This window comes from Odontesthes bonariensis, chromosome 10 (genome assembly GCF_027942865.1).
Source record: "Odontesthes bonariensis isolate fOdoBon6 chromosome 10, fOdoBon6.hap1, whole genome shotgun sequence".
Classification (NCBI taxonomy): Eukaryota; Metazoa; Chordata; class Actinopteri; order Atheriniformes; family Atherinopsidae; genus Odontesthes; species Odontesthes bonariensis.
The window spans coordinates 22,928,528-22,950,732 of record NC_134515.1 but is presented as its reverse complement, the minus strand read 5'-3'; the positions used below and the strand labels follow the sequence as shown (position 1 = coordinate 22,950,732).

Below are 22,205 nucleotides of genomic sequence, written 5' to 3'. Positions count from 1 at the left end.
TACAGTAATTGGTTGATGGATAAGTGGTTGGATAAGTGAATGATCATTGGTTGAACGTATGAAGCTACGGCAAAACCTATCCTGAAAAATGAATAGAACAAACAAATAACGCACAAAAAAATGCAAAAAGCTGTGAAATGTTTTCCACGTATACAGCAGTTCTTAATAATGTTTGACTCTACACACTATAACAAAACACAGAAGAAGAATGAACTGATCGTGAAGCCTCTGATTATCAAGCCTATTAGCCTAACCTAAGTTATCATGTCCTGAAGAAGACACCTAAAACATAGACCATACGACTGTTCGGATTGAAAGGGCCTTATGTGGTGTTGGTGGGGGGCTCCTTTAATAGAAATTTCCTTCCGTTGGTAAATCCAGTAAAGCGCAGAGATAATCTCTAAATGCAGCTTTCAATACTCCCTACTGTATGGACTTCATAACACAAAAGCTATCAGTCCCTTTCAGTCACGCACAGCCTTTTGGTTGATTCACTCAATTTCTACTGCCTTACTTATTGTGTGGAGACGAACACTTTCAAACAATAATTTGCAACAGGAGTAATGTAATTTTGCTCTGAGTGTGAAATGATATTTCAGTGCTTTGAGCAGGGGAGCCTGCTGTAGACAGATTCACATGGAACGGAAACTAGGGGCGCATAACCATGAAATAAAAGAACTGTCAGAACAAGTTTTCTTTCCCTGTCCAAGTTCTTCCATTAACCTCTTGACCAATCTAATTTATTTATATCTCAGTGATCAGCAAATTTCCTCCCCAGTATTTATCTCTGTCTGTTAAAAATGTCATCTCCAGCCGCAGCTGTCCTCCTTTTGTGCACTTCCTTTTCTCTCCTCTCCATAACTACAATGCCGACTGAGATACTATAAAGTTTTCCACTTTATGTTTTAAACTCATCTAATATACTTATTTTTTGCTGATAAGTCGACTCACAATACTCCACCATATGATTGAATTGATCAATAAGATTTTTTTTGTATTTTGTTGAAATGATTCAAATGACAGAAGATGTTCCTCACAGAGAGGCACCTGACAACCAGCTGGGAGTAAACCAAAAGGCACCTCAGCAACTCACAAACTGGAAAAAGCTAAATCTTATGATCTAACAAAACAAAGAATCCCAATTTCCAAACCAGCTACTGGGCAACACCTTATTAATAACATCCCTAAAGTCAAACATGATGACGGTACCATCTACTTAGAGACTTATTGGGATAAATGGAAAGATGCATGCAGAAAAATATTGTGTAATTCTGAGGGAAAAGCTTTTCTGGAATGCTCAGGACATTCCAACAAGACAATGGTGTGAAGATTGGCTTCAGGAAAACTCTGGAGATGAATGAAAATTACGCTGTCCAAAAGCTGCCTATCCCAGCTGCCGTTAAGCCACATTTAGAGAAAACTTTGGATAGGGATACTCACCACTTAACCTAACATGCATGTCTTTGGGTGGCATGGGAATGCGCTATATAGTACTACAGATCTCGGAGACACTGAGGGAGAAAAGAGTGGAGTCGAGTGGGTCTCTCTCCAACCATTAATCTGAGAAACACGTACGAGCAGGCATGTCTGATAAATCCATTTCTTTTCATGTGTTTTTTTTTCATGTTCTTGCAAGATGCTGAGACAAATCCACAGGCTGAGGTTCCCTGCTGTGGCCACCAGTTCTGGCTGACCAGGTCAAAGCGAGTCAAGGCTGAAAATGCTTTGTTTAAACAATTTTATATGGTGCTTTTAAATAGATGATTTAACCGTTTTAAATAAACGGTTTAAGATTTTAAACATCATCTGAATGTCAGGAGCAAATGGAAAGGACTGGCACACTGGTTCCAGATCAGCAATCTTCTTCAAACCCTTCTCCATCTATGTTATCTCATCAGTGCTGCGGGGGTTATGGAGCTCTCCCAAAACTTCTGGTTCCGTACACAGCTTTGGGACTTGAAAAGACATTTCCAGATCCCAAAGGATGGTTCACGGACATATTTGTCAGCACTTACGTCATAGCAGCCTGTGGTGGTAGGAATAATAAAAAAAAAAAAAAAAAAAAAAAAAACAGTCACAACATCAGCAGCATGCGTGAACACCCCCAAAAAGAAATGATCCGTTTAAATAGAGGTGCATACCAGTTGAAGCAATCGGAGCTGCTTTTCATTAAATTTAATAAAGTTTCATTTAAAGACTTCAGGAAATGTTGTCATCTTGTGAGAAAACAGCATATGCCGAATATTTCTCATCAAGTAAGTTTGCAAAAAACTCCAGCAACTTGTCTTTGCTTTGTTATTTTGTAGTAATGTGTGTTGTAATGAAGAAGAAAACTACTTCAGCTATTTTAAGGCGACTCTGAATATAAACAGAATGTGGAGAATTCGAATGGGTCAGAAAAGCTTCCATCTCATCCCTTACGAATCGAGCTGGTCTTTTTTTTGCAAACGTCCAATAAATTGTGTCACATATCGGTGTTGCATGTTATTTGTCGAAAGGAGCTGGAGCCCTTACTGCTTGTGAAAGTTTAAGAATCACTGAAGAGAGCACTTTACACTCCCGACATGAATAATTTAAACCCTAGTTATGGTTGTCATGGCTCAGATCACAGACAAACTCACATCAGATTTCAGCTGCATCACTGTGTTTTCGTCCTCGTTTCAAAAGTTATTGTGAGATCAATATTTAATTTTTGGTAAATCCATTGGAGATGAATCAGGCCTGACAGGTGGTATGACGGCTGCACTAAATCGCACCAGAGTTGTAAGCGTATTAGGAATATCGTTCAGGGAGAAAAGTTGGTGGGGTGGAGTACTGTGAGTGCAAAACCTTAATGTGCATTAACTACTGTTTGAGTCTCTCTTTCTTCTTGCTTCTGGTTCTCATCGTTCAATTTCTTAATCCCATTGCCTGTCCACACATATCATCTGAGTTACCAGTCAGAACATCTTTTCTCTCTTGCCCATAAAAATATTTTCATATTTTCTCAACACAGTCTCACACAGGCTAATAGTCCTCAGCAAAGCTAGCAGACCTCCAAGACCTTCAATCTTCCAATAACTGAGATGTTTCAGTAGAATCATCAGTGCGGACGTCATTGTTGTGCGAGAGGAAAAGATCTGACAACCATGGATGTCTGTGCAAAACATCACGGTTATCTGTTCAACAGTTGAGATAAAATACACACCCAGATAATGCAGTTCCCATTTGAATCACTCAACTAGACTCAAATGGGCCCAAGCACTCTGAGACAATTTACAGGCTGAGGTTCCCTGCTGTGGCCACCAGTTCTGGCTGACCAGGTCAAAGCGAGTCAAGGTGGAAAATGCTTTGTTTTGACAATTTTATAAGGTGCTTTGAAATAGACTCTGATAAACGGTTTACAATTTTAGACATCATCTGAACGTCAGGAGCAAATGGAAAGGACTGGCTCACTGGTTCCAGATCGGCGTTCTTCCTCAAACCCTTCTCCATCTATGTTATCTCATCAGTGCTGCGGGGGTTATGGAGCTCTCCCAAAACTTCTGGTTCCGTACACAGCTTTGGGACTTGAAAAGACATTTCCAGATCCCAAAGGATGGTTAACAGATATATTTGTCAGCACTTACGTCATAGCAGCCTGTGGGGGTAGGAATAATTAAAAAACAGTAACAACATCAGCAGCATGCGTGATCAGAGAGAAAGCCTGTGAGCTTACAAAGAATAAAGACCACTTCATTTATTCATAATTGTATGAATGTAACTGCAGATTATGTGAGCCCTTGCACCATCAGCTCATAATGATCAGCTGACAGCAAAACAATTTCATTGTTTTGAATTAAATACTCATTTTTAGTGAAGAGCACCTGTGTAAAATGCAGGTAAATCTACAATAATTGTGCAATTTTTCCAAAGTTTGCTGAAACATTACGGTCTAAATTACGCTCTAAAACATCCAAACTATTTTGTTGAAGTACACTGGAAACTACTAAAGCTACAATTTGTTGCAATTCACCTTAAATGCTGCAGAGTCCATCTCATTTGAAGCCTGTACTCAACAAGGTTCCTGCTGTAACTGAATATATATGTCATGGGCTTAAAGATCACAGTGCCTGAAGGAAACAGTGAGTGCTCATGCGTTTGGCTCGAAATAAAAACAAATAAAAATTTTCTTTATTTTTTCTTTATTTTCTACGCATCATCTGATCATCAGCTTCCTCCTGTGAGTAGTATTCATCCAAAAATAGTTAAAAAGTCTATTTATTTTCTATTTTTCTTTGCAAAAGGTGAAAGATAAAGAATAACCAGGGAATATTGGAGCGAAAATTGAGTTCCACATTCATTTTTGCTGTGTCATGGCAATCGAAGCACAACAGAAAGCACCAACCTACAACAATCACCACAACAAAACACATGTTTCCAAGTAACAAGCCCCATCAAGTGAATCCAGGTCTGCGATGGCTGGCAGTGTAGTAAATCAAGAGTTCTCATCAATACAACCACATGGACGTCCAATTCCAAGTATCTCACAGCTAGCATGCACGGTCTCCGACTTCTGTCAATTTGACAAAATCCATGTCCGACTGTTTCTCCTCATTGTTCCCTTTCTCAAACAAATACAGGCACAAACCACAAACAAATCAAAAGACACAGTAACACAGAAAACTACACGATCACTTACTTCTGCTTAGGAGCTGCAAGTTGCGAACCTCCTCTCTGACCTGCAGCTGGAGGACTTGTTGGAGGACCTCCTGCCTCAGAGTCTCCTGAACGATTCCCATCCTCTCCAGCTTCTCCCCATTCAAACGCAGCAATGCCCGTCCTGCCAGAGAGGGTGTGAATGGGTTTAGTTACCTAACATATCCATCTTTAAAGAGTATTTTGATTTTGAAATTTGATTCTGACTCTTTAAATTAGTTTTCAGTCAGACAAATGGTGAACAATAAAAATGTTTTATAATAAACTTATGTTGCTGTCTTGTCAGTAGAGTAATTATTTTACTTGAAATGTTTTGTCACTATACACGAGTGTTAGTTTTGCTCCCTGAGCTAATTTTCCCCCACACAATACGATACATTTAGATGTACTTTACTGTCCCCTTGGGGAAATTTGTCTTGGACTCAATGGCTTCACAGTTAAATAGGAAAATAAACACATGCACACACAAAATACACATTGTCCCAGATGTTGTCTTACATGACTATTTAAAATAACACCTGTGTTCAGAAAGTAGATGTTTCACTCTTGTGCTTAATCAGTCTTAACTCACTTTGTATTTAAACTCCCTGCTTTTCTTTGTTCCTTGCCAGATTGTCTTCATACTTATGAGTCAAGCCATCTTGCAATGCATGATTTTCCCAGCTGCTCTCAGTTTAGATCCAGTGTTTCCTTGTTGCCTGTTATTTCTTCTCATTAGTTCTTGTACACTTAGAATGTTTCATTGGATATAGATGTTGCCTGTTTCTCTTTGCTCCTCTGAATGCCTCCCATTAGTTTTATAAACCTGAAAATAAACTCTTGGATTGTGGACTTTTTAGGTCTTTATATCAGTGAACTTATCACCGTTAGAATTTGCTTCTCACTTTTAAATCCCTTGTTTATCCAAATTTTTTAACATAATTCTCTACTCTTTCATATTTACACACCAAATTGTACACTCAGATCCACCTCTTCATGTCAACTCAATACGTCCCCTTCCTACTTCATCGGCCCGCAGTCTGAAGCTCTTAGCCTCTGATACTTTGACCCACAAGCCCCCTGTGAAACTGACTCTCTCCTTACCTTCAAATTTTCAGTTTGAATTTTAAAATTACTTATTCTGTCTCATCATTCTGCATCTCTGTTGTTGTGCTGTCAGTTTCTAAAAGACAGGGACCGTCTTTTCTTATTTGAAATAAGAAAAAAGGGACCTTTATGTTATATTAGGAAGCTGACCCATGAAGGTTCGCATCTTTAGTGGCAGACAGAAAAGTGCTGCTTTTGTTGTGTAAGTGCTCAGGTGTCTGAAGCTGAAAAAGGACTGAGGAGAAACTTAAAGTACTGGCCATCTTCAGCGAAGCTACTGGTGGGCAAACGATTTTGTGTTCATATTTGTTACTAATTGTCAATTTTGGTGTTAAAAAGGTTGTACAACTATAATGTTAAGTTAAGCTAGTTTGTAATTAAAAAAAAAAAAATTTTTAAATGGCTACTCTAATTGCTTATACTTTTCTTGGCATATTGTTGTTACCATTAATTCAACTATAAATATATATGAGGACCAGAAAGAATTAAACATCTTGATGTCACAAAATAAAAACATAAATGACTAAATGCTATATCCTTTGAAAAAAACATAGTTCTAAGGGTTAGGCACTGTTAAAAAAGTCTTCAGGCTCATAACATGTCTTCAAGCTTGTGGAAATGATCCTTCTGCAGAACATTTAGTTGTCTGCATATGGCTTGTGTCGAAGAAATTTTTTGCAAATAGACATGGATCATTTACAATGGTGAGCTTATAGATTTACAGTTTAATTTACATAAATGGCTCAGGTGTTGAGTTCACACTGAGCTCTGCGGCCCCCCAGTAAGCGGCAGGCTGGCACAGAGTAGATTATTCACATTTGCCTGTTTTCTGTGAAGTTTTATTACAGAGTTTGGCAGTTGACCCTACCATTACCTACAGTAAACATCCTTTACAACCGAGCTGCACTCACACAGACAGTGTGAAGGACTTGCATGTAAGGAGGTGCAGACACGCAAACAGAGTATTGTGGCTGGGTGAGCTTCAGTGTGTCCTTCACTGGTGCAGAAAGAGGAGGAATCCATCATACCTCCAGCAGCTCTTTACGACACCCAAAGCGTAATTAGACCCATCATTCATGCAGCCATCTCTCCATATCATTCCATTCCTTCATATTTACTTTATCTAAACATCAGCGCATCATTTGCATTTCTGTCATCCTTTTTTTTGCCTTTAATCATTGCAATGCTCCGCTGACAGGTCCTGCAGAATTATTTATGTATGTATGTATTGTACACGCACTTTTTATACATGCATCTCTCACATAAATTAAAGTCAGTTTATTGTTCCTATATTTACTCAGCGCAGCTTGTAAGCAAGTCTGTGGTCTGAGTGCAAGAAGAGAGGAAGAAAAAGAATTAAACTGGGAAGAGCAGAGACAAGGAAATTAAACGAGAGCTCGAGCCTTTTGTCCTCCGGCCTTTAAGCCCATCAAATATAAGTAGATTCCCTTAATAAAGAGTCGGTAGTGATAATTCATAAGAGAAGCTTTATGGTGGAGAACAGCTTTCTGTGTTTGATGGTATGCATTTGTCATGACTCACACTGGTCAAACACTTGGGCTAAGTGCCACTAAAACCATCTGCAAAGAAAAATGCAACACGCCTCATACCATATCATCCTCAACAACATTAGCACAGCTAAACTGATACGAATATTATACCAAACAACAACACAAAAACCGTATTTGGGATTTTGATTTACTTTTTCTCCCACATAATTTCCAGAAACTGCTTTATTTCCATCCGTTCATCCTCTAGACTTCTGTACTGTTTTTCAGTGTTTTCAGCTGTGTGACTCCACAGACTCATCAGCTAATCGATGCTCTCTCACAAATCACTGGAGATGTCTATTTTAATCATATTTTTTTGTAATTCAACAATTTCACTACACGTGTGCTTTTTTTTATTTTTATAAAAGTATGCTCTGGAGGGAAACTGAAACAGGATTTCAGATTCATGATCATTCATGTTTATCAAAGTATTAACATTTAGGGAATTTAGTACATAATGTAATCGTTTGGCATGATGAAATAATACTTATAGTTAGCTTATGATGACATTAGGGATAGTTTAGTTTTCAGTTAAACGATGTTTTGAAAGAAGGAGCCTACAGATTACTGAATACTATATCAAAAAGCAGCCATAATTATGACTCCTTTCACATGTCATAGCTCTTTGAAATACAATATGACGCACTGCAAATGGACAAAGTAAATGAAGACACAACTGTCAACCAATACTTGCTTTAAAGCCAGATGGGCAGAAACAATACATACAATAGTTTCTTTTGATGGGGTAGAGCTTCTCTCCCTGAGAGACAAAGCCATGACAAACCAGTTAGCTTTTATAATGGTTCAATGATTGGTGTGTGGGTGCTGTGTATGCCTTTCTACGCACATGTTGTTTAAAGCGATTATTTGAGTCCAGGTGCTCTCTGTGTCTAGAAAATAGAGTAAAAAAACAAACCTTTTTTTTGTCCATCTTGAGGACACAACAATAATAATTTTCTATTTATTTTGTGCACATTTCCAGTTCTTTTTTTACACTGTCTGTGCGTACACACTTGTCAACCTCTTCACCCCATCTCCACAAAAGCCTTCTCGAGTGTGCTTGCCAACAGCAGAACCAGCGTGTCCTAGAAAACCCCCCTGCCCTTACTCTGTATCCGTGTATGCCGTGTGTGTGTGTGTGTACAAATGAGACAAAGCAGATGAATAGAGCTCAAATCAATTCCCCTCAGACAGACTTAATACAGCTTCTAATAATTGCCTGCAGATAGGCAAAGTATGCTGTCAAAAGGAGAAAAGAGACACAAAAACAAAAGCCGTTCCAATGGAGATCGCTTTTCTCGATTTGGCTTCAAAATAAATAACTTATTAACAATGTCTGCGGGCAAATGGGAAAGAGCTCTACTTTGGCAGGGACAATAATGACTCTTAAAGCGGTCTGAAAAAACAATCCAAAAGGGAGGAGGGTAAAGACCCTAAAGGCTAACACAAATTATTACACTACTGCTAGCTTCCACACACGGAAGCACCAAAGGTCATGTGTATCTTTGTAGGCACGTTTGCTAATCACTTTACTCGTTATTTATTTATTTACCAGATTATAGTCCACTTTATAGTTGCTAAATTATACCTGCATCCTATTTACACTATCTTTCATTCACATCTGGTATTAAATTCCCATCCACTATATCTTTAAAGGAGAACAGAATATTAAAGTCAGTAGTAGGCAGAATGCAATCATGTCTGTAAGTCCACATCTGGAGGTGGTCTACCTAGCTTTGTGATTAGATCTCTGTCTGCAAATGCAATCCGTGAAGCTTGCAGTCATACCATGAGAAAGTAACAGTACATGAGCTGAGGCCAGCAGGTATCAGTTTATTGACTTCATACATGCAGACTAAGTGAACCTTTTTTTTTTTTTTCACTGCGTGGACAAAATATAGTTAGAAAAAAATGTACTAAATAAAACAGCATGGGACAGATGCTGTGTGTAGTTTCATGACTAAAACTGTGCAGTTAAAGGTAGATGTATACATATTTAATCATTTCACCTGATTTAGCCCCATTTAATCTGTGAATCTACAAAAAAGTCTCTTTTATTTCTTTTAGGCACAGGCACAAATCTGACTTCCACCCCTATTTTTTTTAGCTACGAATGGATGAAAACACTCCTCTATGTAATCATTTGCATAGAAAAACCTTTTGTACCACAACTATACCGACATGGCAATAAAAGCAAGCACATGGTAAAGTAAAGAAGCGCAGTTTCACTGAATGTGAAACAGACACAAAAACTGCGGGTGGGAAAAAAAAAGAGAACTCCGTCATTCCTGAGCAAAGGACCCAGCAAAAGTGAAAGAAAATAGTCGGATTACAGACGAGAGGAAAAAATGTGCATCCAGCTCACACAAGGACAGCATAAGGGCTATGAGCAGAGGAACGGTAACTCCTGTTTTATGTGGCTAGGATGAACACGTAGAGTAGACTGTACAGTATACAGCGTTGCATTGAGAAGACAAGGGGGAAATAGATGTCTAGGTTGGAGCATGGTATGTTGGCTGTTTTCTCATACAATCTTTGGAAGCATAAACCAGGGCACGAGTCACTATTGTGTCAAAAAATCTGAACCAACCTCAAAACACTCATTGGGCCTCATGTAAGAACATTTTCGTATTCTTATTCTAAATTTCTCTCACTTTTTTTGAATGACAGTCTCGCACGAACACGCCACGTCAGATTCAACAAACTTCGGAAAAAAGTGTGTAAACGACTTGCGTAAACATGATGAATGTCACTCCTGCATATTTAAGGGAACGTGCTCGAGGATAGTAAATTTGCATACTCCACGCCCAAAAAAATACCATATAAGGCTGTGCTTCCTCTCTCCTGTGCCAGAAATGTTGAGTGTTGAGTCATGAGAATGGCATCAAGGCGCAAAAAGAACAACTTTAGGGGCTCTGAGATCGAAGTTCTGCTTTCAGAGATCCAGAATGACCTGGCATGCCATCTCTGGGCTATAGAGCAGCTTCGCCCCGCTATATCGAGACACACCCACATGGCCTTCAGCACACTAGTGCGCTCCACAACGGGACGGGTGCTTTGATGCGTATATGTGTGCAGTCTATTGCTCCGATTAGGATTAAGATTGGCAGTCCAGCCATGGCATGAAAGTCCCGCTTAATTCTTTTACATGTTGGACAGTGGTGTATGGGAATTTGATGTACCATGGGTGATAAACTGATGAGTACTTTTATGACCAAGGGGAGCGCAGGACTCACAGAGGACTGGGACACACCCGATCTGTCTCCAATGTCCCTCTGAAATGTTCCCGTGGCCAAAAATCCAAAACAATAGTGTGGTGAGGACCTGGACGTGTGGTGGAATTGGGTTTGATCGGCGTGTTTCTCTCTGGAGTTGTGGCTCTAGCAAGCTGCATATTTGAAGCAGCACGGTCCTTGGCAATCTAAATCGCGATGTCAGCCATTCGTCTGTCTCCGCAAGGATATGTACCCGGTCTCAGAACACACACGGTCTCTTCCAAGAGCCTAATGCGCTAAGGCATCCAAAAGTAGCAAGTCAGCCGCTGGTTACACTTCCCATTGACCTTGTTATATCTAGAGTCAAATTAACTTTCAATTAGTGCATAATTTAAGTCAAACAGAATAATGTCAGCATAATTATGGGATATAATGTATATATTTATTTATGTTTGCTTCAAAGTAATTAAATATACAATCCATTAGTCAAGCAAACTTGATTGGAATAACAGCAGACTATTCTACATGACTCCTACGACAGCTCTGGATCACTCGTAAATTCTGTTCGTACCTTAAAGAGAACTAAAAATACAAAAAAAAATTGTGAATGCGCAAGTTCTCTTAAATCTCTCATACGCACGACTTAAGAACAAATCTGTTCGTACGAGTCGTTCTTGAATGAGGCCCATTGTGTTTTCAAAACCACATTAGCAGGGCCTTCCACTGCCATCCTTATGTATGACTGAAATAAAACTCTTTATTTAGGGGCTCTTGAAATAGTGTCTTTTGTTTTTATAATAAATTTTGATACCAATTTCCCCCATTTCCACTTCACTAGGCGTAGTCTGAGGAATGTCCGAGGGGCACGTTCTCACCGAACATTCTCATCTTCCTTGATAAATTAGTTTGTGGGTTAAAAAAAAAAACGCACGGTTTTTGTGTGTATGCATCTTTATTGTGTCTGCCCTCGGGTGTGTTTGCAAGGCATGCCATCAGGAGCCATTACGTACTCTGAGAGCTCAACTGGATTCAGATGAGATTTTTAATAGAAGGGAAAAATCTGGCTCCTGTCCCCAAATCGCATGCATATCATCATTCTCCTACAGAGATGATGGGCATATTCAGATCTCTGCTCTGCTTTTAGAAGGATGAAATGCAAAGTGGAAGTTGTGGTAGTCTGGTATGACCAATATTTATCATTAGACTTTAGACTACTGGCTACTTTTGGTAAAACTCTTCAAAACTGTAAAAAAAATGGAGGCATTGTGAGACCTCGTGTTCAACATAAAGAGCAAGCAACTTCTTCAAGTTTATTTATGTGATTGTGATGGGAAGCTCTACATACATTACTGTATGTTCTACACACACTCTCATAAAGGCAGATGATAAAAGACAGTTTCCTAAAACACAACAAAAGATAGCATAAATTTTTAAACACACACACACACACACATATTGTAAAAGCAAGAGGCACTGCAGAAGCTACATTGTTGTCCTGAAGCAGCTTACTTCACTGTAATGCTGCTCTGACAAACAAACTGAGAGGGACTTTCGGATCACTGAACTAACATGATTCAGAGACAGAATCTATTTCTGAACTGTTGGTGAAATCCAACATCCATTAAAAAAGGCTGGAAATTTGGACGCAGAACATTCATTGATCTAAATATTCGATTATAGAAATAAACAAAGAAATGTATTCAGCCAACATTAGCACAAGAAAACCCAGGAGCTAATAACTGTGGCCAAATTAAATCCAGCTGGACATCAGCGAGTAAATAAGATCAGAGCCTTTCTTTCACTCTCCCTGTTTGAGAATACATAAATAAAACTGATCAGATCAGAGCTGCAGCATTGTTCACCCTGAAGCCAGTGTGTAAGTACAGCATGTGTTTCTAAGTAGCCGTGTGTATGTGTGCATGCAAATCTCGCCGAGTGGTGGCTGACCCTACGGGACAAAACAGCAATCTGTTCTCTGTGAGACGCTAAAAGAGAGACTGCTCTACCGTCTGCTCTGTCAAAGCTGTGTGTGAATAACTGCACGTTCACATTTGTACGAATGTTCTTGTGTGTCTACGGTTGGTGGGTTTTTCTGTGTATGAGCACTTGTGTGCGCTTGTGTGGGCTTGCTAGCAAATGTGTGCGCATGAGTGTGCTGTTTGAACTACGATAACCCGATGCTTTTCATACAGCTTTGCCTCTTTCCTAAAATAAGCTACACTCCACCGAACATGGGTGCCCTTTAAATCTCCTTTGCAGAAATTTGAGTATAAACCTGTTTTGAGTAAAAGCGGCTAAGCAGTGAAACCTAAATATATAACCAATGTGAGATTTTTTTTTTTGTGTGCGTGTGTGATTCTTTGTCCAACTGATAAACATATTTTTGTTTTTAAAGGAATAAAGGTCAATGAACAAGGTGTAAGGATTAACATTAAAAAAAAACACCCTTTACAGAATTGATACCCAACCAGCGGTATAAGTGCTCCGGGACATCAAGAGAAATATAAGCTAAACTAAGCACTTAAAGAGAGTGAACAACCAAAAGAACTTGGAATCACGGACCAAAAACTAAAGCTAAAAACTCATTATCAATGACACTAAATAAAGATGAAATAAACAAATAACTTGTGTATCAAATAAATCAGTTTTCCCAACTTTATTGATAAAATGCTTTTTATTCAGGCAATGAATACAAGCATGATGGAGGGAACAAGTTTTAGGGAAAAAATGTTTCTTTGGCTACAAGAATAACTTATAGTAGAATTTAAAACAACATTATCAGGGTTTAGGAAGAGTTAGTTTGCTCTGATTCAACATGAAACAATGAACTTCACCAAACAATGACCACATTGTTCACTAAATGTTCACTTTGTTAACGATGCAGGCCAACAGTGTGTGTTCAAATGGTATATAATACAGTAGAACTGGTTAGTTAACAAGATATCCAAACAAGTGAAATTGTTTGCCATGATGAACAGTTAAAATCATTAGTTAAACTCAAAGGGTGAACTGCTCAAATTAGTTAGCAGTTAAATTGTGGTAGCTGAAGGGAGCACTGATGGGCACGAGCTGCCGATATAAGAGTACAATCAGTAAGTATATAATTAATAATTGCTAAATGTGCAAGCATTTGTCAGTGCTGTGCAGTGTACCTGTGATGGCGTGATGAGAGAAGGCCTCTACATAGGTCAGGTAGTTGTGAGGACAGTGTTTCTTAAGCCACTTGCAGACATCTTGTTGAGTCCACAGCACCACAGGTTTGGACAGACTGGACAGTGTTGGACTAGTGTGATAAACAGTGAAGGCTTCACCCGGACGCAGCTAAAACACAGAAGAAGACATGTTACATTGTTTTGCATCCATGGTATATTATCAAGATATTATCAAGACAAAACCAGCTAGCTGGTGTACACATGTGCTTGAGTTTTAATTTGCTATTGGAGAGTAATTTGAAGCATTGCTTTTTTTTATTGCTCACTCTAGATCGATGCTGTAATTGCACTTGCTTTCTTAAATGTGCACCACGCAGGTTTTTTTTTTTTTTCATTAACATGAAAATAGCAGAGATGATGCATTCTAATGCTGCAGTTTGAAACTAAAATCCCTTTGGTATTTCTAGTAAGCCACAATTAAAAAAAATGAGTGGAGAGCAAATAGCCTTATGTAACAGAGGTTCACTGAATGTTTTTTTTTTTCTTTCTATCATACAAACCAAAAATGTATTTTCTGACTTCACTACTTTCAATTTGTCGGGGTTATGTTTTGCTGTGTTCAGAGAAAAATAACACGATAAGCCCAAATGCAACTCAAATCATTGGTGAGCATGAGGTTTAAAAGCTTGTAGGCACTGAACGGGAAAACAGATGCTACTTTTGAATTAAATGAGCAGCCAGTGTTTCACCTCACTTACCTGATGAAGAGGGACAGATGTAAGACTGCTATTTGCACTGCTGGTATGGTCTTTCTCCTGAGGTAATTTTTCCTGACACCAGTACCTTCATTAACAGCACATCATCAGTGTCATTGTGCCATTTTTATCTTTCATTTACATCAGTACGTCTCGCTTCTTCTTCATTTTTCTCTCCCCCTTTCTTCACAGGCCTACCTCTGATGCCTAGAAGTTGTCACTTGTCAGCAGCACACTTTTCTTTGTTTGCGTGGAGTAAATAGGGACATTAGTAAAGTCACAACCTGTATATATGGCCAGATAACACACCCATCACCCTGTCCCCTCCACATTCTCTTGGGTGACTTACTCTCATGTCCAATTCATTCATTCATGGACAGTCTGAGCCAACTCTACAACAAAAGGCTTTGGCTTGTTTTCAACAGAAAAACACACAACTGCTGCCAAATGTGCCGCTCCATAACCAACTGTATTTAATAGGATTATGTATGCTGAAATGTCATACACACTAATGCAACTTGCACATACTCTTGAAGCTTAATATCCAGCGCTCCCACTATTACAGTCTCATAAATGTCAGAAAGTCCAGCTTGCAGAACACCTCCACATCTTAATAAGCTAAAGAAGTTCATAACTGTTTCCATCTTTGCCAGCTGCTGTAATGAGATCTCCTTCTCTCCATTAAAGCACAAATCAACCCTATCAAGTTCTGGCTACTCCACTAAAAGTGGTCTGCTTTATAGACCTTAATTGAAGACGACTCTATTTCTCCACTTTGGTGTGTTTGCTTGTTTTCTAACAAACAAACTTCTACCTCCAACCAAATTGAGCTCTGAGGCCATTTTGATACCCCTAATTTACAGCTCAACTCAATCATTAATTCAGATCGAATTGGGAGCGGTGCAGTAATGGTCTCTTCTGTGTATGATTGAGTGTGAGCGAGAGAGGGTAAAATTGTTCCCTCATCTTTGGATGGCCATAACTGCTCTCTGATTGAGGCTGCAAGCCTACCATTTTATAATTTATTATTTTATTACCTTATCATCTTTACAGTCTTCATGTTGATCCAGTTGAGCGAATATTCAAGTGAGCAAAAGCTTAGACAATCAATTTGTAGGGCAAATTTAATAGGACAAATTGGTTTTCATCAAAATCAAGTCAAAGACTAAATTACATGCTGTTTGTGCCCTCACGACCAAATACAAATTGGTGACCTGAGGGGGCCTTCATAATAGAGCTCTGATTTTAGAAGAAAAGCTATTTTGAACTGAGTGAAAGCTGTCTAAATGTTGTAACCGAAGAAGAATATAGGCTAAAATAATGGTTAACAATTGCCAATTGTTGGCTGCATGTATGGCTAACAGTTGAAATTCTTAGTGAAAGTCTTTCTAAGAGATTAGTTTTTAGCTAATAGCATCTAAAGTTGATTTTTTTTGGCTAAGATTAGATATATACATTACCAAATGAAATGTAGATTAAAAGTATGGTTAACAACTGGAATTTCTAGTTAACGGGATGGATAAACAAAGTGTGATCTAAACATGATGGTTAAACAGTGGAAACTGGTCCCCAAATACTCTTTAAATGAGCAGTAGGCTAGCTGCATTCTTTAAATACAAAAGATAATTGCCATAGCGGATACAACAGCCAGAGGAATAGTTTAACACTTTTATAATTTTGTTTTGTTATGAGAAAACTGATAGTTTGATGAACATTTGCCAAAGAAAAGCCCCTTTCAGACAAACTATATCCAAATGTTTTTACACAGTAGTTTTTCCTTTCTGTGGTTATTTAGTTTCAGCATCCTTTTTCAACTAAAGTTAATGAACAGGAATAAGCTGCTTGATGTTCTGTATTGTAATTTCGGTTTAGAGCTGCTGGCCTTTGGGCCCCATGACACATTTTCGTCACTAAACAAGGTTATGCAGCCTCATCCCTCGTTATCTCCACCTAGTTTCAATTTAAGATAATTTTGGATTTGCAGTCCCTCGAAACTGAGAAGTTTGAGCTCTTATGCTGGCTTCCAGTCAGTCACAGAATAGATTTTAAAAGCCTACTGATGGTTTACAAATCCCAGAACAGTTTAGGCCCAAAATACATCTGTGATATGTTCAGAGAATATAAACCTAGCAGAGCTCTTAGATCCAAGGACTCAGGTCAGCTGGTCCAGTCCAGAGTCCAGACTAAACATGGAGAAGCAGCATTTAGCTGTTATGCTGCAAACAAGTGGAACAAACTGCCAGTGGAGATTAAACTTTCACCAAATGTAGACGTTTTTAAATCCAGGTTAAAAACATTTCTTTTCTCATGTGTCTATGCATGAAATATGCACGGTATCATTGATCTTATCTAGACTGTTGCTTATTTTTAATTCATTTTAATTATTTTATTTGTTTCTCTTTATATTCTTTTATGTTTTTTTAATGCTTCTTACACTCCCCGCTGCAATGCTTTTTTTTTTTATGTAAAGTACTTTGAATTGTTTTGTGCATGAAATGTGCTATACAAATAAATTTGACTTTGACTTTTGACTCTTGCTTCGCTATCGCCAGACAAATCACATCATTAGTTATGTGGTTCACTTAACTGCAGAGATAAATGAGCTAATAACGCTCCACCAATACTTTCTTTCATTTTATATTTCCCAACATAGAAATCTGACACCTTAGTGGTGTTTTTTTGGGGGGGTTTCTTTTTCACAATTGGAAATAGGAAATTCTGATTTTTCATTCATCATTGAATTGCGTACAGCACCAGTAACTGCTGTTACAGACAAACATTGGCAAAATATTGCCCATATAAGCAACGGATCTTTGTGTCAGCTGGTGAAAACTTACACAAAACACAGAGGAATGGAGCAACGGTGAAGTCCAGAGTTTATGGAGCCAATATGTAACTGAGGAATTATAACGTGAGTTCTCAATTGTGTGATAAACCTGCCAGCAATAGTAATATTCTTTGGCAAGTGGTTAAAACAACTTGGACCAGTTCAACATATGACGTACATCGAGATTATACCTAAAAAGGAGATTAGAGGTCTTCCAGCTGTCTGGAATGTACTGATGTATTTAATATCAAAATTGCCAGTGTAGTATTTTTCTATGTTTGGTGTGTAGTCTGAGCTCTCAGGCTATTTGCTGTACGCTCTCTTATACCGTAGCAATGTACTCCAATGGTAATTATAAGAACAACTTTGAGGAACAGAAGAGCAGCATAGAGTCCAGCGGGTCACTACATGGCCTTAAATGATCCACTTGAACTTTTTGGGAAGATCTATTCAGCCAAATAGCTACTAGTTGTTTTTTTTTCTTTTATGAAAAGGTCCAAAAAAAAAAAAAGGTGGAATTTTCAAACCTGTGACCAGGCCCATAGGACCATTTGCATCTGGGTGCGATAGTCCAGTTTTGAGAGCTTTAACTTTGCACGATTTTGGTCAGACTAACATGTTTTTATGCATTTTAAAAATCCAGTTTTGATGCAACTTAAACAACAATTTCTTTGTGTTCTAGTGTCAAGTTGTAGTCACACCGAGAACTGCTTTTCTGGTTGTAGTAGAAACATGTACAAAATTCAGTCAATCATGTCCGAAGCACATATTGTGGGTGTTCTTTTGTAAATGACCTAATAAAGAATGTATTACATAGCTAAATGATAATAGGCAACAATATGTCAAAATGATTAGACTGAAAATGTAAAGGTCTTGTGATATTGCATTTAAGATTAAAGAAAGCAGAATTCCCTGTTTGCTCTTCATCCATAACATAACAAGAATGAACTGATTTAGATCAAATTTCACAAGGCAAATTCATTATTTTGATAGACCTAAAAACAGTTTGTATGATAAGATACATAGGTAGCGCATGCCTTTATAGCTGAGATAGAGGCCCATTACAGCAGTGTAATATATCCAACTTTAAAAACCACTAAAGGATAACTGAGTACCGTTACAAATATTCTTATAAATACTCCGAAATCTGATTATGAATGAAAGTATAATGATATTTAAGTCTTGAATATTTTATGATTCAGCTCGTTTTTTTTTACATGCATTGCCTGTGCGGTACATATATATGGCATGTAATACTGAATGAACTGCATAAAGAGAGACAGATAGAGAGAGTGAACGCAGACAAGAAAGGGACACAAAAGAGAAAGAAGACAGCAGGCTGGGGAGTTGGCTACTCTTTGTGTGAATAATGGCCTTCATCATCAAGAAGCCAGACAGGGGGGAAATTAAATGATAGCTCCCAATCATCCCTCCGTCTCTCTTCCCCCCCACCTTGCTCTTCTCGCTCCATTTGTTGGCCATCCATCAGACTGTATCTACTCTGGCCAGTTATATCTCGTCCCTGTTCACCCTTTACTACTACCCTGCTCCTCCTGAGACCTACTTCTGTCCAGCTGGAGGAGGTCCCTTATTTGTTACATACAGAGGAGAAGGGGGGAGGGTGCAAAAGAAAGGTGGAAGCTGTATATGGAGCGGAAATCTATCCAGGATTAAGGACAGAGGGGGCTGAGGGTGATGCAGAAATATATACACAATAATATGTCCCATCTTTTCATAAGCTGCATTCAAATAAATTTTTTCGAGGGAGCTCCTTATTTGTGATTTCTTTTATGAAGCATAGAAACTTCCAATAAAAAAAAAAAACAGAAGATGAATATAATTTCTGTCATTGAAACTGATATGAGCAGATAGATTCCACTGTCTGCGTGGTAAATAAGCACTCCAGCTATAATCGTCTTTTTTTTCCCTTGGATATAACTCTTTATTGGCCTTTTGCATTATTCCTCTTAAGTCTCTTCCTGGCAAAATTCCTCCAAATACAATATTGACAGTTTTTATAGATATATTACATGTCAAATATCCTCTGTAAACAGTGGGATTCAAAACCTACAAGGCCCCTCCTTGACATGCTTCAAAATGGAACCCACCATGTTTTTATTTTTATTTTTTTTGCTACTCTTTGGTGGATTTGATGAGGCATTGGCAAACATTGCTCCAGGACGCTGTTCTTTTCAGACAACAACAAAGATTGTTTTTTCCTGGAACTTGTCCAATGCAGGTCAGTGTTGTAAAGCATCTTTATGATTGTAGACAGGCCCGCCAATAGGGGGGGACAAACGGGTATTTTGTCCTGGGCCCAGGAATGGGGGGGGGCCCAAAAAAAAAAAAAAAAGGAATATGCGCATTAGTCCGCAAATATGTCCAAATGTTTCAGGCACGCACGCCAATCAGGCTGAATTGATTTGAGAATCATCCCCGGTCAGCTGAATGACAGCCAGTGTAACGCGGCTCTGGTTTAACCTTATTTTGTTTAAAATAAGCCAGTATAGACATGGCAACGTGTGAAATTGCCATTTAGATAGAGTTGAATGTAACGAATGGGTTATAAACGTGACGTTTTGGGGTAGCCTGTAACTTTCGTTTAGACTGATTTAACTTGACACTCGCCAGATGAATGGGCTCCGCCTTGTTCCCCGAACATTCTCAGAAAGTTCAGCGGACATACACACCGGTCTGGCGATAAATAAAAGTACCCTTAACATGATTCCCTTGGTCAAGTGAAAAAGGTTGATGAAATGTGCAGTTTATGAGCTCTAAATGAATAAAATAGCGTGAGTTTTATTGTGGTAGGATTTTGAAAGCCATAACTCCACTCAGTCCATATCCATATCCAGGCAAAGTGGTAAATAATCCTTTTGGTTTATCCGCAATAAATGAGAGACTGGGAAAGTAGAGGTGGGTGTGGGTGGGTTGCTCCGGGGGGGGGGGGGGGGGGGGGGGGGTGTTATTCAGAGAATTTTGTCCCGGGCCCAGCCAAACCTGTCAGCGGCCCCGATTGTAGATGTATGCACTTTGTGATCAACAGTTGTATGAGCTATCTGCAGATACTGGGGTGAAATCTTTGGGGCTCTTGGATATTTCTGTTGCGGATCAAGTTCTCTAACTAGATATCCAATTTGTTTGGTGCCTTGATAAGCAACAAAATGGCATGCTGTGACATATCAACGGCATTGTGACAGAATTTATTTAAGCCCAAACCGTTAACTGGTGAAAACGCATGTAAGCTTCATGTAAGCATAGGTACCTATTAGTCCATACATATGGGAAGAGTGTTCACTGATAGCACCAACAGAATTGCATGACAGCAAATTGAATGGATGTTTGCCACTACACCAAACCTGCAGGATGAAGGTCCTGTCAACTCCAAATGTTTGTTGCTGGGTGTTAATGAAAGTCAATGAAGGCTTTCTTGTCTGCATTGTTCCAAAGAAAAAGAAAATCTACGTACAAAAAGCCAATCTTGCGATGTATAATTCTCTTAATGAGTCGTGAAATGTTGAAATATTCTTTAAAACCATCATTTATGACTTTGTCTGTGTGGAAATTGATAGAGGCTCCTGATAAATGATGAATAACAAGTATGCTATTTTTAGGTGTCTTTATCTCTGCAAGAGGAGTTCTGTTTCCATCCATGAATTCATCTTCCTCACATCTTTGACTACACCCAACTCTGACTTTTCTCTTGGCACTTCTCTATTGATCACTCCGTTTGTTTGGAACAGCTTTTTAGTTCTTCCTTGCTTCTTTTATTCTATTAATTCTCTTATCTTCCCTCCACTTGGTCTTCATAAATTTCATCGCATCGCCAGGCTCCCTTTGCATCTTCTCTTTTCTTCCTCCTTTAGATCTTTCTTCTACCTTGGTTTCTGCGCATGGGGAAATGTTTTGTCTTGTGTATGTGTTTGTAATTGTGTGTGCTTGCGTGATTTGCCTCCGTCAGCAGCTGAATCTGGGATTAGCTTAAAGTCAGGGGAGCGTGGGGAGTAAAATTCTCTCTTTGTCACCAATAACACCTCTCTTCCGATGACTGCCTGTTAGACCCTGCGTGAGAATGATCAATCATGCCATGGTAGTTAGCAGTAAAAATGTGAGTGTGCATGTGCATGAATGAATAAATCAATGTTTCATGGTCTGCATATCATGTAATGTATCCCACACTTCCTTTTCCTTTCTGCTGTGCATGTTTTCTTGCTGTCACTTAATCTCTGAAAGAGGTGTGAACACTTGTCCTCTCTCTTCCCTGTGTAGTCTCTCAACTCCACTCTTTCCTTTTGCCCCAAATCTATTTTACCCATCTAACTCGCTCTGCTGTCATTATCAAATCTTCAATCTGTCTCTCCTATCCTAAAAATCCTGACACATTGTTACATGTGACCCTTCATATCATCTTCACTCCTCTTTCTCACTTCTTTGTTGTATCTCCTGCCTCATTCCTCTCTTCACAGTAACCCCCCTTCTCACCCTTTTCCCTGGCAGTCTATATTTCATCATTTAGCACCAACTGCTCGGTCCAGCCATGCGCATTTATGGAAGTGAGTCACTGTGATGCTTCAGAACCTTTACTTGGTGTATTCTTGACTGTTCTGTCCAAGTAACTTTGTAGATGTGTGTGAACTGTCAACCTTTGTCAGCTTTGTGCAACTCTGCCTGTGGTTGTCCTGCCTCTGAAAGTGTAAACGCCATGCACTCATGCAAATATAGACAGCCTCTCGGTGCGTGGACAAAAGGGCCAGATGGGATTTTCACAAAGCTCTCTATTTAGCATGAGTCAAACATGTGTCTTGGTAAGAGCAACACATCACTGAGTGGCAGGACAAGGACAATGCAGACTGAAGCATCTCTGCCTCACTGCCCAGCAGCTCTTATTTCTCTCTGCGTGTCTGTGCCTTTCAAACCACCAGCTTCCACTGCACTGAACTGCA

General features: G+C 39.0%; 1 protein-coding gene across 1 annotated transcript in view; it reads right to left on the bottom strand.

The window, feature by feature from the left end:
- The window catches only part of LOC142390310 (sterile alpha motif domain-containing protein 10-like), a 58,816-nt gene that overhangs the window by 3,994 nt on the left and 32,617 nt on the right, over window positions 1-22,205 (bottom strand). The window contains exons 3-4 of the mRNA XM_075475704.1: window positions 13,681-13,849; window positions 4,661-4,801 (exon numbers count right to left, since the gene is read on the bottom strand). Of these exons, the coding sequence (XP_075331819.1) occupies window positions 4,661-4,801; window positions 13,681-13,849 (310 nt within the window). The remainder of the gene's footprint in view (window positions 1-4,660; window positions 4,802-13,680; window positions 13,850-22,205) is intronic.